The sequence below is a fragment of the Rhinopithecus roxellana genome, chromosome 10 (assembly GCF_007565055.1).
Source record: "Rhinopithecus roxellana isolate Shanxi Qingling chromosome 10, ASM756505v1, whole genome shotgun sequence".
Lineage (NCBI taxonomy): Eukaryota > Metazoa > Chordata > Mammalia > Primates > Cercopithecidae > Rhinopithecus > Rhinopithecus roxellana.
The window spans coordinates 38027328-38048573 of NC_044558.1; the positions used below are offsets into that span (position 1 = coordinate 38027328).

Here is a 21246-nt window from a genome sequence, read left to right on the forward strand (position 1 = left end):
CTATTGTTCATCTTGATTTAAATGCTCTGAACAACAGCAGAATACACATTCTTCTTATGTACACACAGTGTGTTTACCTGGATAGAGTAATATCTGGGCCATAAAACAAGACTGAAAATACAAAGTTTGAAATCATATAGAATATGTTCTCTAACCACAATGGAATTGTTTTAAAAATAACAAATAATAAAATGTAAATAAATACAAAAAATATAAATTAAGTAATATACTTGAGTAATCATTATTCTCAAGAAGAAATCATATGGGAAATTAGAAAATAGTTTAAACTGAATGATAACATATATAAAATTTTATGGGATGCTAATAAAACTGTGTTTTGAGGAAATTTTATGGTTCTAAACACATATGTTGAAAAGAAACAATATCTCAATCAGCAATCTAAGACTCCATTTAAAAAACTAGAAACAGTAAAGCAGATTAAATTCTAAGCAGACAGAAATAAACAACAAAGATAAGAGTAGAAATAAATGAAATAGAAAATTGAATAATTTAAAAATTAACAAAACCAAAAACTGATTATTTGAGAATATCAATAAATTAACTTTAATTAAAAGAATCACAAAAAAGAGAGAAAACAAAACTTACCAATATCTACAATAAGAGAGAAGACATTTTCACAAAACTCATGGATATTACAAGAATAATAAGAGAATATTATATGTAACTCTATCCCAATGACTGTAATGACCTAAATGAAATGGACTAATTACCAAAATAGACTCAAGAAGAAATAGAAAATTTGAACAGCCCTGTACCAATGAGCAAAATAAATTCATGATTAAGGACCTTCCCATACAGAGAATTTCAGGCTCACATGGCATCACACCCACCTGATGGTAAATTTTTATCAAATATGTATGGTAAATTCTATCAAATATATGAAAGTTATAACAGTCATCTTACGTAAACCCTTTCAAAAAACAGACAAGGAAGAACACTTCCAAGCTTTATGAAGACTGATTCCAAAACCAGACAAAGAAATCAAAGGAAATGAAAAATACAAACAATAATCCCCATGACTACATATGCTGAACTTTAAGAAAAATAACAAATCAAATTCAACAATATTTAAAAGTTTAATACATAATTATCCCTAGAATGCAAGGTTGGTTTAACATATAAAAAAATTAATACAGTCAGCCTTCCATATCCATGGACTCCATATCTGTGGATTCAACCAACTGGGATTGAAAATATTCAGAAAAAAATGAATGGTTGCATCTGTACTAGACATGTACAGTTGTTTTTCTCTTGTCATTATTCCCTAAGCAATATAGTATAACAACTATTTACATAGTATTTGCATCATATTAGATATTATAACTAATCTACAGATGATTTAAAGTATATGGGTGGATGTGTATAGGTTATATGCAAATATGACATCATTTATATAGAAGTCTTGAATGTTGTGAATTTTGTTATCTGTTGGGGGAGACCTGAAACCAGTCCCCCACAGATACTGAGATATGACTATATAATTCACTACATGTTCAAAACCATATCACTATTTTAATAGATACAGAAAAAGTATTTGATAAAATTCGAAATCTATTCATGATTCGAATAGCAAATGAAAACAAGAAGGTAACTTCCCCATTCTGATAAAAAAAATCTATGATAAAGCTACAGATATCATTCTTAGCAGTAGAATGCTCAACACTTTCTATGTAAGATCCCAAACATGGTAAGGATGTCAGTTATCCCTACTTCTGTTCACCTTTGTCTTGGAGATCCTAGCCAGTGTAGTAAATCAACAAAGGGAAATAGAATACATACATACCAGAAAGAAAAAAATGACTATTGCTACATCCAGATGATATTACAATGTTTATAGAAAACCCTAAGAAAACTATAAAACACTATGCAAAATAATAAATGAACTTAGCAAGGTTGCAGGATATAAAATCAACATAGAAAACTCAAGTATGTTTCTCTCTATGTAGTAAGTTGCGATATTTTATTTTAAAGGAACAGAGAATAAATATTTCAGGTCTCTTGCAACTACTCAATTATGTCTTTGTAGTATGAAAGTTGAAATACACAGTGTAAAAGTAAATGAGCATGGTTGTGTTCCAATAAAACTTTATTTACAAAAACTGTCAGGCAGTGAGTGCACCATAGTTTGCAATCCCTGCTATCTATTAACAACAAAGCAGACAAACGTGAAATTTAAAAAGCAACATAAAAAATAACATACGCAGGAATAAATGTAATAAGATACGTGCAAGACCTGTGTATCAAAAATCTACAATCAGTCTCAGGATACTAAATTAATGTGCAGAAATCACAAGTATTCTTATAAACCAATAATAGACAAACAGAGAGCCAAATCATGAGTGAACTCCCATTCACAATTGCTACAAAGAGAATAAAATACCCAGGAATATCAACTTACAGGAGACATGAAGGACCTATTCAAAGAGAACTACAAACCACTGCTCAAAGAAATAAGAGAGGACACAAACAAATGGAAAAACATTCCATGCCCATGGATAGCAAAAATCAATATGGTGAAAATGGCCATACAGACTAAAGTAATTTATAGGTTTAATTTATTGAATTTATTTATTCAGTATAGGTTTATTCCCATCAATCCACCATGGACTTTCTTCACAGAATTAGAAAAAAATTACTTTAAATTTCATATGGAATCAAAAAAGAGCCCGTCTAGCCAAGACAATCCTAAAAGCAAAAAGAACAAAGCTGGAGGCATCATGCTATGTGACTTCAAACTATTCTACAAGGCTACAGTAACCAAGACAGCATGGTACTGGTACCAAAACAGATATATAGACCAATGGAACAGAACAGAGACCTCAGAAATAACACCACACATCTACAACCATCCAATCTTTGACACACCTGACAAAAACAAGCCGTGGGGAAAGGATTCCCTATTTAATAAATGTTGCTGGGAAAACTGGCTAGCCATATTCAGAAAACTGAAACTGGACCCTTTCCTTACACCTTATACAAAAATTAACTCAAGATGGATTAAAGACTTAAACATAAGACCTAAAACCATAAAAACCCTGGAAGAAAACTTAGGCAATACCATTCAGAACATAGGCATAGGCAAAGACTTCATGACTAAAACACCAAAAGCAATTACAATAAAAGCCAAAATTGACAAATGGGATCCAATTAAACTAAAGAACTTCTGCACAGCAAAGGAAACTATCATCAGAGTTAACAGCCAAACTACAGAATGGGAGAAAATTTTTGCAATCTATCCATCTGACAAATGTCTAATATCCACAATCTACAAGGAACTTAAACAAATTTAGAAGAAAAAAAAAAACATTCAAAAAGTGGCCAAAATATATGAACAGACACTTCTCAAAAGAAGACATTTATGCAGCCAACAAACACGATAAAAAGCTCATCATCACTGGTATTTAGAGAAATGCAAATCAAAATCACAATGAGATACCATCTCATGTCTGTTAGAATGACTATCATTAAAAAGTCAGATAACAACAGATGCTGGAGAGGATGTGGAGAAATAGGAATGCTTTTACACTGTTGGTGGGAGTGTAAATTAGTTCAACCATTGTGGAAGACAGCATGGCGATTCCTCAAGGATCTAGAACCAGAAATACCATTTGACCCAGAAATCCCACTACTGGTATATACCCAAAGGGTTATAAATCATTCTGCTATAAAGACACACGCATACATATGTTTATTGCAGCCCTATTTACAATAGCAAAGACATGGAACCAATGCAAATGCCCATCAATGATAGACTGGATAAAGAAAATATGGCACATATACACCATGAAATACTGTGCAGCCATAAGAAAGAATGAGTTCATGTCTTTTGTAGGGACATGGATGAAGCTCAAAACCATCATCTTCAGCAAACTAACAAAGGAACAGAAAACTAAACACCACATGTTCTCACTCATGAGTGGGAGTTGAACAATGAGAACACATGGACACAGGGAGGGGAACATGACACACCTGGGCCTGTAGGGGAGTGGGGGGCTAGGGGACGGAGAGCATTAGGACAAATACCTAATGCATGTGGGGCTTAAAACCTAGATGATGGGTTGATGGGTGCAGGAAACCACCATGGCACATGTATACCTAGGTAACAAGCCTGCACGTTTTGCACATGTATCCCAGAACTTAAAGTGTAAAAAAAAAAAAAAAAAGTGCAACAGAAAGAAAAAAAGAAACACAAATGAGCATATGAAAAGATTATCAGCATCACTGATCATCAGAGAAATATGAATCAGATCGATCATAAGAAAACATATTATTCATCCAACATAATGACTGATGTTTAAAGGAAAACATCTGCATGCATCTCAAACTATGATATGTGAACCTCTGTCATTCCAGAGGCTACCATGTTGCTCTGGGCATCTCTTGAACTTTGCCAGGTGATATTGTTTTGCTGTGTCCCCACCCAAATCTCATCTTGTAGTTCACATGATCCCCACGTGTGGGAGAAACCTAGTGGGAGGTAATTGAATAATGAGGGTGGTTACCCTCATGTTGTTCTCGTGATAGTGAGTTTTCAGGAGATCTGATGGTTTTAAAAGGGGTTTTTCCCTCTTTGCTTGCCACTTCCTTCTCCTACTGCCCTGTGAAGAAGGACATGTTTGCTTCCCTTTTCACCATAATTGTAAGTTTCCTGAGGTCATCCCAGCCATGCAGAACTGTGAGCCAATTAAATCTCTTTCCTTTATAAGTTACCCAGTCTCAAGCATTTCTTCATAGCAGCACAAGAATAGACTAATACACCAGGTAAATAGCCATAGTATCATCTTCAACAACAGTCTTTATGAAGTTTGTCCTGATGACCTTTCTAACTAGGCTCCCTGCTTCAAACTCATTCCTTTGCAGTATATTCTTAACAGAGAAGACAGAATGAGTGATCCTTCAAAAACACAGGCCTAGTCATATCACTCTTCTGCTTAAAACCTTCCCAGATGCTTTACCTTTCACTCTGAATAAAATCACAAATTCTCACAATAGTTTATTACACGATCAATGTCCTGTTCCTGCCTAAACACATTTAGCCTGCAATGCTCCTTACTCACTCCATTAGAGCCACATCTACCTATCTCTTTTCCTTAAACATGCCAAGCACATACTCCCTCAGGACCTTTGCACTTGCTGTTCCTCTGAAATGCTCTACTCAGATGGTTCCCTTATTTACTGCTTTCAAACTGCTTCTCACGTATCAACTGGAAAATGAGGGCTTCCCTGACCACCATATTTAAAATCACTCTTTTCCAAATGTACAAAGCTATTAAATAACAGAAAGATAATACTGACTAAATTTGTATTACAGAATTTGCCATTTGTTACTTATTCTTACTAACAAGCATCAAAAATTAAAATGAGAAAAATCGATACACTATAAGCATTGTGAAGTGCTTCTCATGCTTCTTAGAATCTTTATTTTGCCTGTCTGTGACAGATGCTTGCTTATCGCTTACCTGTACAGGATAAGGGGAAAATATAGTTCATTTAATATTGTGGATATACACTTCAGAAACTGACTTGTTTGCAATGAGAAATAGGTATTAAATGATGATAGCACATACAAACCTGACTAAATATTGAAAGATTTTCCTATAAGCTTTTATGTGTTTTTAAAATTTAAAATTTTAAAAAACAGACCAACAAATTAAGAACATATTTATACCTTACATTTAGTTTACCATATCTTTGAAGCAGGTGAATATTTAAAAATTTCTGCATCAAACACTTGCAACCTTACGTTACATGTGATAGCTATTTAGTATATAATTCATTTGTAGAAAATACTTTCTCTCAGTAATATCTTTATTCCACCAAGAAAATCACTTGAATTTATTTTAACTACATATGAGCTGCGATCCTTTAATTTTAAAATTCTGTATAATATTTTTTCATATGACACCATAGCAAAGATGTCTTTCTGAGGCTAAATATAGTAATTTCACCATAGCATGAAGTATTATGGCTCTATCTTTGTTATCCATCTACTTTTATATCTACCTACTTTCAGATAATTCATCTGCCTATCATCTGTCTATCTATCTAATCTATCTACATACCTAGCAATCTATCATCTATCTACAAATTCATTAATGTACACACTGTATACCTAATTTATTGAAATAACCTACATATTGTGTCTATTAAGACAAAAATTTTCATAAGAATTTCTCAAATCTTCATACTTAAAAAAAACTGATAATCTACCAATGTTAAAATTCAACAGAATTTAAAAACATTTTTAAATAAAGGGAAATAGGAAACCTGGCAAACTCTACAAAGACAAAAATTTAAAAACTACAGTAAACTAGGAGGCCAGAGACTTAGTTGCTCTACACAGTAACTATTTTTTTGTAATAATTGTAGTTTCACTATCAGTTGAAAAAGGATAAGTGATATTTCCCTCAACATGTCATGGATAAAATTCATGATCTGCCCTCAGCTTACACAATTAACTTTTTTATATTTGTACACTGGGAATGCAACACCAACTAATTTTCATCTATAGTTCTTTCTATTTTGACATTTTTTGACAGCATTCCCAATAACTGCCCACTAATTTAGAGTGTGTTTAAGTCAGCATCCACATAAAACTCTCTGATACTCAATCATTATTCTCTTCAGGGCCTATTAGCCTTACTCAAATTTGTCAAACACAGACTTCTAGACTAACAATATTTTCTTCCTTATTGCAAACTCTCTTTTTTTATTTTCCTTTTGGTTAGCATGACCACCTGGTGTCCTGGAGAATTTATATTGAATTTCTGTTTAATCCTCACCCTAACTAGATGAAGCAGCTGAGCAACAGGAAACCTCTGCTACCTCCCTTTAGGGGCGTGAATCAACTGCACTCCAGGCCATTCCTAGTTTAGGAAGAAAGACTCTAATCTGTGATTCAAATGTGGTCTGAGTTCACAGGGTCCAGCACTACTTCTTAGCTTCTGTGTTGGCCTGTACTAACATCTTTAAAATTAAGTAAGCACTGACATAGTTGCAACAAGTCAGGTTTTCTTAATCTGATGTTTTCTCACATCCGAAATAGTGAAGGCCTCTTCACTGGTACTCCATCCACATAAGGACATTTGAAGCATTCCACAAAGAATAGCTCAAATTGCATGCTATTAAGAGAGAACATCATGTATTTCAAATCACCTCTTAAGGCTTTACGATTTGCCACATAAGCAAAGTGTATGTTACTTCGAATTAACCACTCACCTTCATTGCACAAAATGTTGGAACTAGATTTCCTTTCTTTACTTTCTTCCCCAAATTATCACCTTTTCGTAGTTAAAAATGAATCTTTTATATTTCATGACTAGTGGAAAATAATGTAAAATGCTTCTTTTCTATTATCTTATTCTAGTTCTCTTATCATGATAGCACTGCTACCTTGCCTACAGTTTGAAGCCAAAAAACAGATTTCATGAGTTCTGGGATTAAAAAAGACGAGCAGCTCTTTACTTTATCATTGGCTAATCAGCATGTTTGGTAAGAAAGATGATTATTAGAAGGCTCCTCTGACTGTTTGTTCTGAGGTGGGAAAAGATCATAATGAGACAACTTAAAGCAATAAGTAATTACCCAAACATACAGCCTGTATTAGTACTTGTATTCATATAGTCCTAATTTTAAAAATTTCTTTAGAGTTTAATTAATCATAACAAAAATAAGGGGATTTTTATTTTGAGTTTTTTGAGAAACAGAGTAGATAGAGATCTTTATAAAAATGAGGCTTTTACATTGACAGGTCAAATGCCAGAAGGATTCAGTTTCATTTTTCAGTAGTCTTGGTCTACCTCAAAACTCTCATTTTCTTTTCTGGTGGAATAGAATGTCCCGTTTTGGCTGAGTCCCTGTCAGACTTCTTACATCTAACCAAAAAGCAAGTAGTTTCTGTCTTCTTTAGCAGAAGCAAAATCAGCTATGCTTTAGTCATATTCTACTTTCTCTTAGAGTTGGCATTAGGATGTGTGTATACAGATGGTTTGGGGCAGCCTAGGAAAGGGGTCAGTTTAGAAGATCAATGAATATGGTGGATTATAAGGTAGTGTATAGGAAATAACAATGATGTCTATTTACTCTGGAGTGACCATGAGTATGTGCTGTGAAGGTAGGAAAGGGACAGAACAAAATTAGCATTTATTTAAATAATATTTATTTATTGTTAGTTATTTCATAGAGCAATAATTCCAATTCTATGTAACTAGATAGCCAATGCTCTTACCAGTTGGGAAAGGAAATCAAATTATACAGACTTGAATTAGTGTTTAAAGTATAAGACAAAGAAGAAAGAGAAAAGACAAAATGAATTTCTAGAATACAGAAAGGATCAACATATACATTTTAATACAATTAAAAATGATATGAAGAAACAGACATAAAATGACTTGTAGAGGCTATAGTCCCATACTAGCTAAGCAATTTCAAGCAAATGGTTGCCAACAACCATGGTATAAACTGGTCATGTTCAGGTATGTGAAGATAATAGTAGTCAGTTAAATGGCAGGCACCAGGCAGAGGCAGAGCATCCCGCAGAAAATGATAAAAATAGTGACAAATAGATAAGGTTTTCCCAACACGAAGGCTCTACTTTGGCTATATGCTTATTAGGAGCATATAAGGACAACATGGTATTTTTAAAGTACTGTTGCTGTCAAAGAGATATCCGCATTTTCATGTTTATTGCAGCATTATTCACAATAGTCAAATATGGAATTAACCTGTTTCTATCAAAGGATGAATCGATAAAGAAAATGTGGTATATATACACAATGGAACACTATTTAGCCATACAAAAGGAAACCCTCTCATTTGTGACAACATGGATGAACCTGGAGGACATTATGTTAAGTGAAATAAGCCAGGCACAGAAGGAAAAATACCACATAATCTCACTTATATGTGGAATCGAAAAAAATGATCTCATAGAAATAGAGACTAGAATGGTTGTTGCCAGAGGCTAGGGTTGTTGGAGGAGGAGTTCGGAAGATATTGGCCAAAGGATTCAAAATTATAGTTATATTGATGGAATAATTTCAATAGATCTATTGTATAGCATGATGACTACAGTTAATGACAATATATTGTATTCTTGAAAAATGCTAAGAGAGTGAATGCTGTGTTCTCATCACAAAAATAATGATGTGAGATAACGCACTCAGTAATTAGCAATACTGAACCATTTCACAACATATACATACTTCAAAACATCCTGCTGTATATGGTTAATACATACAATATTGTGTCAATTGAAAAAAAATAAAATGGACCAAAGCTACAGAAAAATGTCAAAATACTTTGTTTTTACTTTCTACTCAGTACTCTCAGACAGTAGACATTAATATTAAAACATTTCCTCCTACAGAGATGAAACACAAATTTGGTCCTGGAAGGTTACAAATTTGCTTTTGATTTAATGCAGAACAATGTAAAAGTCTCTAAGAAAGTTTGCCATCCTTAGGAGCCACAAGCCTGCCCCTTAATGCCTCAGGAGATTTGTACTTCTCATAAGTACCTGGTATTGTAGCTCCTCATAAATCCTCATCCCAAGGACAACATCTGTGACTCCACCCTCAACAGATTTCTAAAGACAGCTCAAAGGAATGTATTAACTCAATCTCTAACCTTGAGCAAACCAGCATATTCCTGCAGGAACAGTGTAGTTTGAAAATCTAGAAATATACTCTAGGCTTTTACTGAGTTATAATAGAAATAAGTCTAAAGATTCCCAGCTTGTTACAGTTAAATGTCCTGAAAATGTTTTCAGACTATTTTTAACATTTATCTGTGGCAAAGTGTTGCATAAACTAAGACTAATTTAGAGGTCTTTGGGATATGAATTTTTAAATAATTGCATGCAGAAAGGTATAAAACAGGAATGCTTCAAGGTGACTTTTTTTGCATGTCTCAAGACTGAGCCTTCACTGATGATAACAAATAGATAATTAGAATCCCCAGCCTCAGAGATGTGAGAAACGTGATCTTTTGGGAACGGCCATGAAACTCCTGGAAGGATTCACTGTGAGACGCTGCTCATATCATGGAACAACCTACACCAGTTAGAAAGGCTGAGAGGATAACAACAAGCTGATTTTAATAACTTTTGGTCAATGGCAGAAGAGTGGAAGCATATAGTCAACAATAAATCATAGTTTGCAATAAACAATTTTATCATTTTCAGGACTTCATAAATATTTAATATTTATCCTTTTGCACACATATTCTGGTGGCTTAACAAAAGATAACTAAGAGCTATAACCATACACAGACACCACTCTCAAATGAATCTAATACAAACAGCTGAAGAATCATCCTTCTCTCCATGTCTAACGAGAGCAAAAAACAACACATTCAAATCAATGTTCTATTATTATTATTAATGCACATAATTTCATTGTAAAACACAACTAAAAGAAAAACGTTTATACTGAGATTTGTATAGTACTGTAAAAACAGAAAATGATAGGGATTAAAGAAATAATTTTGAAACTAAGCATCCTTTATAAAATCAACATTCTAATATACAGCATTAGGCAGTATATTAGAGGGAACTAGGATCCTTAATCAGGTTTTCTCATGGCAGTGTTCAGCTGAAGTAATGTAGTCCTGTTATCTCCATTATAGAATGAGGAAATCAAAACAAAAAGTCTAGTCTGCCAAAGTATTTCTCACAAAAGGTTTATAAGTCATTCCTTCTCAATTTCATTTTTGTAACTTCAGCACATTACACATTTAAACAACCAGCTATCAAAGCAGGAAAAATTGCTACTCATCCAGCCAGGGTCAGGGTGCACTTGCTTTTCAGGCACATTATGCTACTATTTTCTGCAATAAGTGAAAAAATGATCAACATGTTTTGCAAGAGAAACCTTAAACAAGGTACAAGAGAGCCATCCAGAAGACACAAAAGAACTTCTAACAAAAACCGTGCTGAAAAAAGTCCCAAAAGGAGCAGATAAATTCCACAGTTTGCAAATGTTGTTAAGGTTATTTTAACAGTGCTGTTTCCATTTCTGAAACAAGGTTCAGAAATGAAAAAAAAATCTATAAGTTTTTGAAATGTTCTCATCATTTTCTTCTTCTTTAGCCATTATATTTTCAGTGGCTATGATGCTGAATTCCCAGGCTTCTAATATATCTCAAATGTATAAGCTGTTAGACAAGTAAATGAAAGTGTATTTATTATTTTTTAACTTATATATTCGTCAGAGATGTATTATGCACTACTGATGACTGCTCTCCAGTGCCAACAGCACTTCTAAGAGGGACAAACATAACTTCTAGACACAGGCCCTTACGCTTTTTAATAAAACACTAATAATTTACAAAAAATAACATCTTATTTCTAAACAGTTTGTGAACTAAAGTGCAATAATTTGCCCTCATCATGGGAAATTTGTAAACGACTGGATTTTTTAACAGAGTAGTCTATAACATAATTTTAAAAATGTTATGCACGCTAAAAAAGTATGTTATAATATTAAAAACACAATAGATTTGCATGTGTTTTGCAAAATTGAATATTCCAGGAAACTGGTGGCTAAATTTTAAAAATTAACATAGTAACTGCCCAGAGCAAGGAGGACTATGATGATATTTATGATGATGATGATAATGATGATCATGATTTAACCCTGTAAAGCTTTTGGGTATACACAGTTTTCCAAATGATTTTCATGTATTTTGGATATTTTCAAATAAAATGCCATGTGAATTCACAACCCAGTGATATACATATTTATAACTTTAAAAATTGTACTAAGAGCATGTTAAAAGCTTTAAATATCCAACCCATTGATTATATTTTCTATTTTAAATCTTCTAAATATTTAGTTTCTATCATATAATAACTGATAAACAATTTCAAAAATTAGATAAGAATTTTTGCCTTATCTGGCTGCCAATTCACCTCCTGAGAAATCTCAAATCTCTGCTTTATCCAAATTGTGCCATGAGGCATTGCTGCTGTAATAGTTCTGTCATAAGTTTATCCTCTAATTTATACTTTTTTCTGCTCTGATTCTCTTACTTTTAAACCTTTAATGTATTTCCATAGTAAACTTTCACTCTCCTGATGTTATTTCCTACAGGATATTTTGATGTTTTCCATAATCTTCCTAGGCCACACTAATTCTTTACTCCTCAATACTTTCATAACATTTTATTCATAGCATGTACACACTGAATATAGTTAGTTACGTACCATGCATCTTCCCTGCTAGATTGTGAGTTCACTGTATATAAGAAATGCATCTTGTTCACTTTTATATCCTCCAATACAACCATGCTTATCAAAACAAAAAACAAACAAACAAACAAAACAGGCCAGGCCCTGTGGCTCACGCCTGTAATCCCAGCCTTTTGGGAGGCCAAGGTAGGTGGATCACCTGAGGTCAGCAGTTCGAGACCAGCCTGACCAACGTGGTGAAATCCCATCTTTACTAAAAATACAAAACTAGCTGGGTATGGTGACGGATGCCTGTAATCCCAGCTATTCAGGAGTCTGAGGCAGGAGAATCACTTAAACCCAGGAAGGAGAGGTTGCAGTGAGACAAGATTATGCCATTGCACTCCGGCCTGGGTAAAAAGAGTGAAACTCCAACTCAAAAAAAAAAAAAAAACAAATATGAACACCCAATAACAAAAATATCTAGGCATTTTAGTCTAGTGCATTTTGCACTAATTTTAAAGTGCAAGCCATAATACAATGAAACTTGCAAAGGCAATTAATTTATTCCCTAACTGCAAGCATTGAAATTTATAATATGTAAGTGTGAAAACAGTGCCATATTGTAAAGCAGCATATACCTTTTCAAAAATAACACAATATTACCAGAACCCATGTACATAAAACCATAGGGCTTAACTTTGGGACCTGAATAAATGAAGACAAGTAACATTGTCATTGGAAAGCTCAAATTAGAAAAGATGTTAATACTGTCCACATTGATTTATAAATCCAATGTATATCTAGTCGTAACTGTAGCGTGATATTTTTTAGTAGAGGTTGTCAAAATGACTCCAAAAATAATACAATAATTTATATTGAAAAGAAATATGTAAGATTCTGAACAAGAACAAGATAAAATTTGGCCAATTGCAACGTACAATAAATCTAAACCTATTAAAACATATGACAGTGGTGCAAAAAAGAACAAACAGAGCAGTTAGGCCAAATAAAAAAATCTGTAAAACATGGGAATTTGCATTAGGATAAAGATATCATTTCAAATCCATAAAAATGAAAACCTTTAAATAAGTAGGATTAAAATAATTGGCACTTATTAAAGTTAAAGAAAATTAGACCTCCATTCAAAACATAAAAATTGATCAGAGAAGGAAGGGTTGAAGAGACAGATGTAAAACAAAAACAATCTCTTAAGAAAAAATAGAATATTTTCAAAATCTTCAGATAGGGAAGCCCTTCTATGTTGGACAGAACCAGAAAGCTATAAAAGGAATGGCTTGACATATATATTAAACACCTCTGAATCATGATAAACACCACAAAGTTTGAAAAAATAATTGGCATCATGTTGAGTGAAAACTACTGTAAAGTGTATGCTACAAAAAAGGATTAATATCCAAAAACATCCAAAATATATAGGAAAGTATAGTAGGAAATACCTTTGCTCATTTTCTATTAGGTTTTTAATATTTTGTTTTTAATTGAATGATAATTCACTGAAGAAAACATACAAACAGCAAATGTATATGAAAGGATGCACAACTTCTTTTAACCAGTAATGAATAACTTTTATAAAATAACTTTTGCCCCTAGACTGTCAAAAGTTTAAAAAATATATGCCATTCATTATAATGCAGGATTTGAGGAAATTGGACCCGCTCACACATGGTTGATGGAGGGTTAAATTGGAAAAGCCTTCAGAATACAATTTCTAATATTTATTTAAAAGGTCATACCCCAAATTCAACTTACAAAAGTAAATATTAAAAAAAGACACATATACAACAAAAGACTCCTCATGGACACTCATTGCAGTCTTGATTCTAATAGTGAAAAATTAGAAACAATGAAAAGATCCCCAGATTTATTTTTATAAATGAGTCAGAGAATAGACTTTCTGTTCATTAAAAAAAAAAAAAAAAAAAACACGAAACAGAAAGTGTAAAGAAAAATGGCTAGATAAATACATGCCAAATATTTTACCTGCGAGCAGGATCAAATGGCAGGGAATGAAGGGAGTAAAAGAAGATTGCACATTGTATCTCTTGTTTTGTTTCAGTCCTTTACAATTAGAATGCATTCAGGTAAATTTATATATTTAAAAAACAACCAAATAAAGAATGACTACAGCAAGTTTGCTTAATTTCACAACAAATAGTGGCATAAAGTTAATAGTATAAATAATTAATAATTTATCAATTCAGGTAACAAATATACATGGGCACAATCCTGTAGCAAACATTAGGGAAGACAGTAGCCATATACGGATGACACAAAGGCTTCTCCTCCACATCATGGAAGAAATATCGGAAACCCAGAAAAGTAACTGGTTGAGCAATAAGGTGACAATTACTGTGACACAGATCCACAGAATATCACCTTACTTTTGCTGAGAAGGACAGATAAGTCCTCAATGAGGGAAGGTGAGTAAAATCATACATTTTTTCAGTGTATGATAATACTCTGAACAGTCAAGTGGAATGAGGATAGCAAGAAATTTCATGTAATGGACAAAGTTACTCTTACTTGAGGTCATAGACTCTGCTGTGCCACTGTTTGGGGTTGAACTACTGCCTCCACCCCTGCCCCAAAAGCTGTGCAGCCTTACCTAAGCAACTGAACGTCTCGTAATCTCAATGCCTCAGCTATAAAATGTCAACAAGTAACCACACCCACTCCACTGGTTCATTGAGAAGACTGATGGAGATAATTCGTAAAAGCATAAGCATTTCATAAATATTTGCTATTCTTTTATTTGTTATCTTTAAAGAAGCCAGAGTGCACGATGTGTTCAGGAGATTGAGAAAAGGTTGATATAGATTGAATAGCAAAACTATGGAATATTTACAATACTACAGTGATATATGAATAATCCTTAACTCCAAGTAAGAGCAGAGAATTTGCCTAAATGAATCTAAATTTGTACTTATTTATTCTTACTGTATTAGGAAAATTGTCTCTTAAGCAATAAAACAAATTATAAGTATATATTTAATGAGATTTGCATGTTTTTCTGGTGAATTTATATAAATGATCACGACATTATTTACTTCAAACTTTTAAGGCTCCCAAAATTGCAATCGAAAGCATCCAAAACTGGAATTGAAAGCAATGTTCTGTCTTAGTGAAGAAGAAATCTAATTTTTGAAAAAGAAATTTATCCACTAATATTAAATATTTCATCTAAAAATAACTTCTATCATTTAATGTAGATGAGTCAACAGATCCCTTCCTTTTAATTTCCATCTGGTCTCTGTCATTAGGCTATCACTACTTACTTGCTTTCTCACCATCATTTCAAACCCGTAACGATTTACATGAACAACTGCCTTGAAACTCCTCAGTCCTTCTATATTGTCTGGCTCTTTTATTACAATAAATACTATTACTTCTAAGACGCAGCTTAGTGCTCTGGTTAATGGTAGAGGCTCTGCAGACAGACCACCTGGATCCAGGCTGTGGCTCTGCCAATTATCAGCTGTGTGACCTCTCTGAGCTTCCATTTCCTCGCATTTAAAGTGGGAATACTTTGGGAGGCCGAGACGGGCGGATCACGAGTTCAGGAGATCGAGACCATCCTGGCTAAACCGGGAAAATACAAAAAACTCTACTGAAAAATACAAAAAACTAGCTGGGCGAGGTGGCGGGCGTCTGTAGTCCCAGCTACTCCAGAGGCTGAGGCAGGAGAATGGCGTAAACCCGGGAGGTGGAGCTTGCAGTGAGCTGAGATCCAGCCACTGCACTCCAGCCTGGGCGACAAAGCAAGACTCCGTCTCAACAACAAAAAAAATAAAATAAAATAAAATGGGAATAATAATAACAATAACATCTACCTATATATCTTATAAAGTTGTGAAAATTAAATAAATTACTATATATAAAATAGAAAAGCATTTGGCTCCTTAAAAGTGCTTAATAATTATTAGTTAATGAAAACAGCTTTCTCTGAGTTCCTTACCCTTTCTTTGTGGTACTCAACACCTCACTCTATCTTTTTCTGCTTCTCTTTCAGTACATTATCACATTAAATACATTATCCTTCTGGCTTTCTGGACTCTCTAAACTTCTGTGCCAAAGTAATCTTTCTTTCATACATAAAACTTTCTACAAAGACTTCAGATTTTACTGCAGAGCAAAAGCTACATATTAAACATTATCTCCACATATGATTATCTCAGCAGGTCTTTATGTAGCTCTATTATTTCTAAATTTTTGCCCAATAAGATGGTGCTATGGCATGGAAAAGCCTTCATTTATCTTTACTAGAACTGAACCCTAGTTCTTATTACACAAATACATTCCATTGGTACAACTTCATTAGCAGTTTCCTTGCTGATAAATTGTTCTTGCCATTCAATTATTAGGCAAATGTGTGCCTGAAATTGTACATGCCTGGTCAGAATGAGGCACTGATACTGCATCACTCACCAAATAAGAAAAATATTAGCAATGTTTTTGGTTTCTTTAGTAGCAATAAGGAAGGCAAACGTCAGAGTATTTTTTTAAATAGAAAAGCACCTGAAATGTTTTCCTTACCCTCTATATACTTGTGTTCTCCCCTCTATATTGCTTGTTTTTACAAAAATCAATCTCTGTAATTTGATCCCAAACTTTGGCTTTGCTTCTATCAAAGTAATTATCAAGTCTTCTATGTGTAAGCTCATTATTTTGATGGATCAGGATCCTGCAGTGTGTAATATGCTTTTTAACATATGGAAGAGAATTGAATTTTGATTGAATACATAAACTGTAAAAGCAGTTTCAGGTCCCATGAAACAAAGCCTATTACTAAGATAAGTCATGTGTTAATATCAGCACAAGCATAACTAACCGGTTTCCCCTGATTATCTTAGAAGAAAATGTGGTAAATTATGATAACTAGGTAAGTAAGGAGAGTCACCCATGTCTTAATTGACAGCTTGTATAATTCTATTATTAAAATTAAAACTGTATTTGGATGTGAAACAGTATAAAATATTAAAGGAACTGAGTTTCTTTTACATTTTAGTCTCAAAATTGAGCAAATAGCTTCAGTTTATGAGCAACATTTCATTTAATGACTATTCAAAGGAATAACTAATTTTAATATTATAAACATAACTATGAAAACAACACAAATATTACTATAGTACAACTAAAGTCTTCTACAAGATTGATATATATTTTGTCAAGAACAGTCTTACTCAGTGGAATATTGATTTCTGTTCTGCAGCATAAGCTTCTTAGAATGAATAACATTCAAAAAACATTTTTAAAAGATATACTAGTATATATCAGGGAAAAATTGCCAATACTTGAAGGTAATTTCTATCAAAACTTAAATATGGCCCAATGGTCATTTTATAGAGTTCATTAATGAAATCGGGAAGAGACTATTAATCTTCAGTGTTAAATTGAACTTGTGGAGAAATTCATCAAGCTTATCCTGACTTAGAAATACCCTATAGCTATTATTGATAGAAAGTTTGGGAGACTAATTAGAACTCATATCCAAAGTCAAAGAACATAAGATAGAAATAGATTTTTTTAAATGTCCTAAATAAAAGACATACGAATACTATGCAGTTTAATAGAGGAAGTCTTGCAGGCACGAGTTTTTATTGGGGAGATCCACAGGAAAACGTACCTGGCTAGGCTGAAGGCATCATCGATCAAGCCTGCTCGGTTACTCACAGAAAGAACCTAAGGCCAATTAGAAAAAATAATATGATAAATTAGGATTAAAATGGCAGATATTCACATATCAAAAAAGGTATTTGATAAGCAAATCTGGAGTGTACCTCATGATTCCGGATTAATTGATCAATTAATAATCTCCAGTTCCTTAGGTCATAGTTGACTCTAAAATAGCCAGTTTGATTGATGTTCCCCAGCAGCCAGCTTCCTTTGTCCAAATAGGTTATTCTGTGGTGCTCTGAAAACAGCATTTTTGGGATATATTTTAAATTTTAAGAGTTAAAATGAAGTATGTTTTCTTAATGCCAGATATAACAATACCAATAATTAAGTGAATGTCATTTTAAATACCTAATTGAAGCCTACTCTTTAATTAATCTAATTCTAGATGCTAGAAACACCTTTAATGGGTTACTCACTATCATCTCAATTAATTGTTTTCTTATAATTAGCATTTTTGTTCTTGACAAAACTCCATTACATATACATAATTTTCTTTCTCAAAGTAAGTGTAACCTAGAAATCTACCACTGTATTCAGGCAACTTCTAATTAGATTGTATGGGGATATGAGACTAGAATGAAAGAAGAGGTTTTAGATGCATATTCTACTATTTTTATTCAGTAAGAAAATATTAAAACAATAGAGCTCATTTACTTGAAAGTCACTGGTGTTTGCCTTTTTTCGTGTGCTTTCTTGAGAGAACTAATAAATAACAGACTTTTAAACAACGTCAATAATGCTAATAAAACAACACTTGCTTGTTCAAGATTTTAATATTTCCACATAGAATTAGAAACAAAGATAATAAATTCTGCTTATTGGGATCACTTTGGAAAATGGCAACTTTATTATCCTCACCAACTAATTCATTAATAGAAGCCAGTAAAAAGTAAAAACTAGAAACAATATTATAACTTCTTACATATTTAACTCCTTCAAAAATGGTACAGAGAGGGACACAATTCACTGCACATATAGCCTTTGTTGACTCCACGGAAACACAGTTGACTATTCTAATAATTATGTTGTTGATTTTCAGGTCTCATGTTTCATAAAATTTATACAGTGAAGTTGACTTTAAATGTATACACATACACACAGACATACATAGTCTGACATCCAGGTGGAAAAAAATCAAAACCACATGTGTCTACTCTAATTTCTACAATGACTCAGAACTATAAAAGGCATCATAAAAACCATAAACCTCTGGTCTGAGTAGGGATACATCTCTAGTTCTTACTCCAATGTCAAAGTTTTTACACATTCAGACTTCAAAATAGAAAATAAATTTTCCCTCTCATGTCCTTGAAGGAATACATTTACAGAGTACTCGCTCTCAAGTAGAGACCACACAAGAAGAGTTTATACCACAAAACTTATTGGGTGGACATTAATGACCACTCATTTCTCAGGTTTGGAATGAAGTGAACTAATAAACCCAATGCATGTTATAGATGATCAATTTTTTAACATCTGCAGTAAAATAGAATGTACTTAAACCCCAAAGTATACTGAATATAAAAATTTAATGTTTATCATTTCCAGGATCACAACTTCCCACCACCTTTATAAATTGTGTCTATTAGAACAGATAAAGAATCAAGGCTCAGACAGGTTAATCGAATTATCCAAGAAAAGAAGTGGTTCATCTTATGTCTCCTGACTTCAGCGTCCAAATTTTTACTATGTTATATTCTATTGATACAAGATGGTATAACACTTTTACTGTAATATGATATACATTTTTCACAGTCTAATGTTGATTTGAAAGGCAGAAAATGGCACTGGAAAAAGAATCAGAGTACAATAGAAAAGCTAAATTCTTGTCTCAGCTTTCCTATACATAAGTGTTTTCCTATACGTATGCCATTGATTCTCTTTGGTCCTCAATTTCCTTACTTGTAACCTGAGGGACAAATAATGGCCCTTAAGTTTCCTTCCAAATCTATGATTCAATGGAAGAAGACATTTATGTATACTATTTTATATACTATACTTAATCCATGGAACTCAGAAAAATAAATCATCACATATCTTTTCTAAAATGCAAATAATTTCTCCAGTCTCCAAAACTATGATTGTATAGTTTTCAAAATTTAGCGTATTTATTCAAACAATTGCTACAAAAATTTAGTATTTCATATCTATTTTAAAGATATAAAAATGACTACATAAATAAATAAGAAAATACCATTCTTTAAAATTAAAATAACCTCACAGAGATCTTAATTAATAATGTCTGAATTCAGAGAATGAAAATTGAAACTTAAATATTGAGAATATTGTTTCTTTTTTATTATAAAAATATTAGTAACTTTGAAGGCAGAAATAATTAATCTCTAAGTGTCTTCAAGTATACTAAGATTTTTATAACAAGAAATATTTAAAGTATACTTAAATTTACTTGAGCTGAGAAAAGTTGATAAATTTTACCTAAGAAGTGTTTTTTTTTTTTCAAGAAGTTACAATGTTAAAGCATCAAGTTTAATATATAAACACATACTTTGGATTTTTACAAGTTTGAAATGGTCATGCATTACTGTAACTAAATTATTTCCTGTTCACATTTTAGATAACTAGAATAACTTAGCCCCACTTGATTCGCTTGAATCTAATTTTTAAACTTACTCAATTTCAAAAACTTATAGATAGGATACAGTCAAATTTAAGTTAATATGTATATTAAAATAAGAAAATAATTCCTGTACTTTCTACATCATCTGACCAGAATAAGAAAGACATTCTTCTATTGTTTTTAAGTATGTCATTATTAAATTTACTACTAAAACCTGAAGGGTATTACTGTTCACGAATATTTTTATGCCTTTGTTACAAATGAGATCGTTGGAGAAATGATTCCCTGAAAATTTATGTAATAGATTTTTAAATATCTTTTCTGTTCTAGTTAATTATATCCCTAAAATGTTCTTCAGATTAACTGATGGCAAGCAATGAATTTTAAAGAGATCTTTTCCAATGGCCTAATGAGGTATGGTATTTGATGAGTACCATAATAAAATGTATGGAAGTTATATCTTGATGCTGGCAATAATAATTAAAAATTATATTTAGAATGTATCCAAAATGGCACAAGGCTTAGGCTATTGAGGTACAGAGTAGTTGGTATTTTATAAGATTTTATATTTTTTGCTTTCTATTGGAATAAAAAGGGAAAAGAGATTAGGTATCTCTATCCAATATTTGCCAGTTGCAAAGAATTCAAATTTTAAAAAGTTTTTAAAAAGGTCAACCAGAGTAACAATGTGAGACAAACTCAGAGAAAATAATACATATTGGTTTTATCACTTGACTCTTGTGAAAATCAAATGAGGATATTTTGTAAAACCTATAAA

General features: G+C 32.7%; 1 protein-coding gene across 1 annotated transcript in view; it reads right to left on the minus strand.

Moving 5' to 3' along the window:
- Positions 1-21246, minus strand: part of TRHDE (thyrotropin releasing hormone degrading enzyme) — a 427994-nt gene that overhangs the window by 79782 nt on the left and 326966 nt on the right. The window contains exons 11-12 of the mRNA XM_010353807.2: positions 17992-18125; positions 17838-17893 (exon numbers count right to left, since the gene is read on the minus strand). Of these exons, the coding sequence (XP_010352109.2) occupies positions 17838-17893; positions 17992-18125 (190 nt within the window). The remainder of the gene's footprint in view (positions 1-17837; positions 17894-17991; positions 18126-21246) is intronic.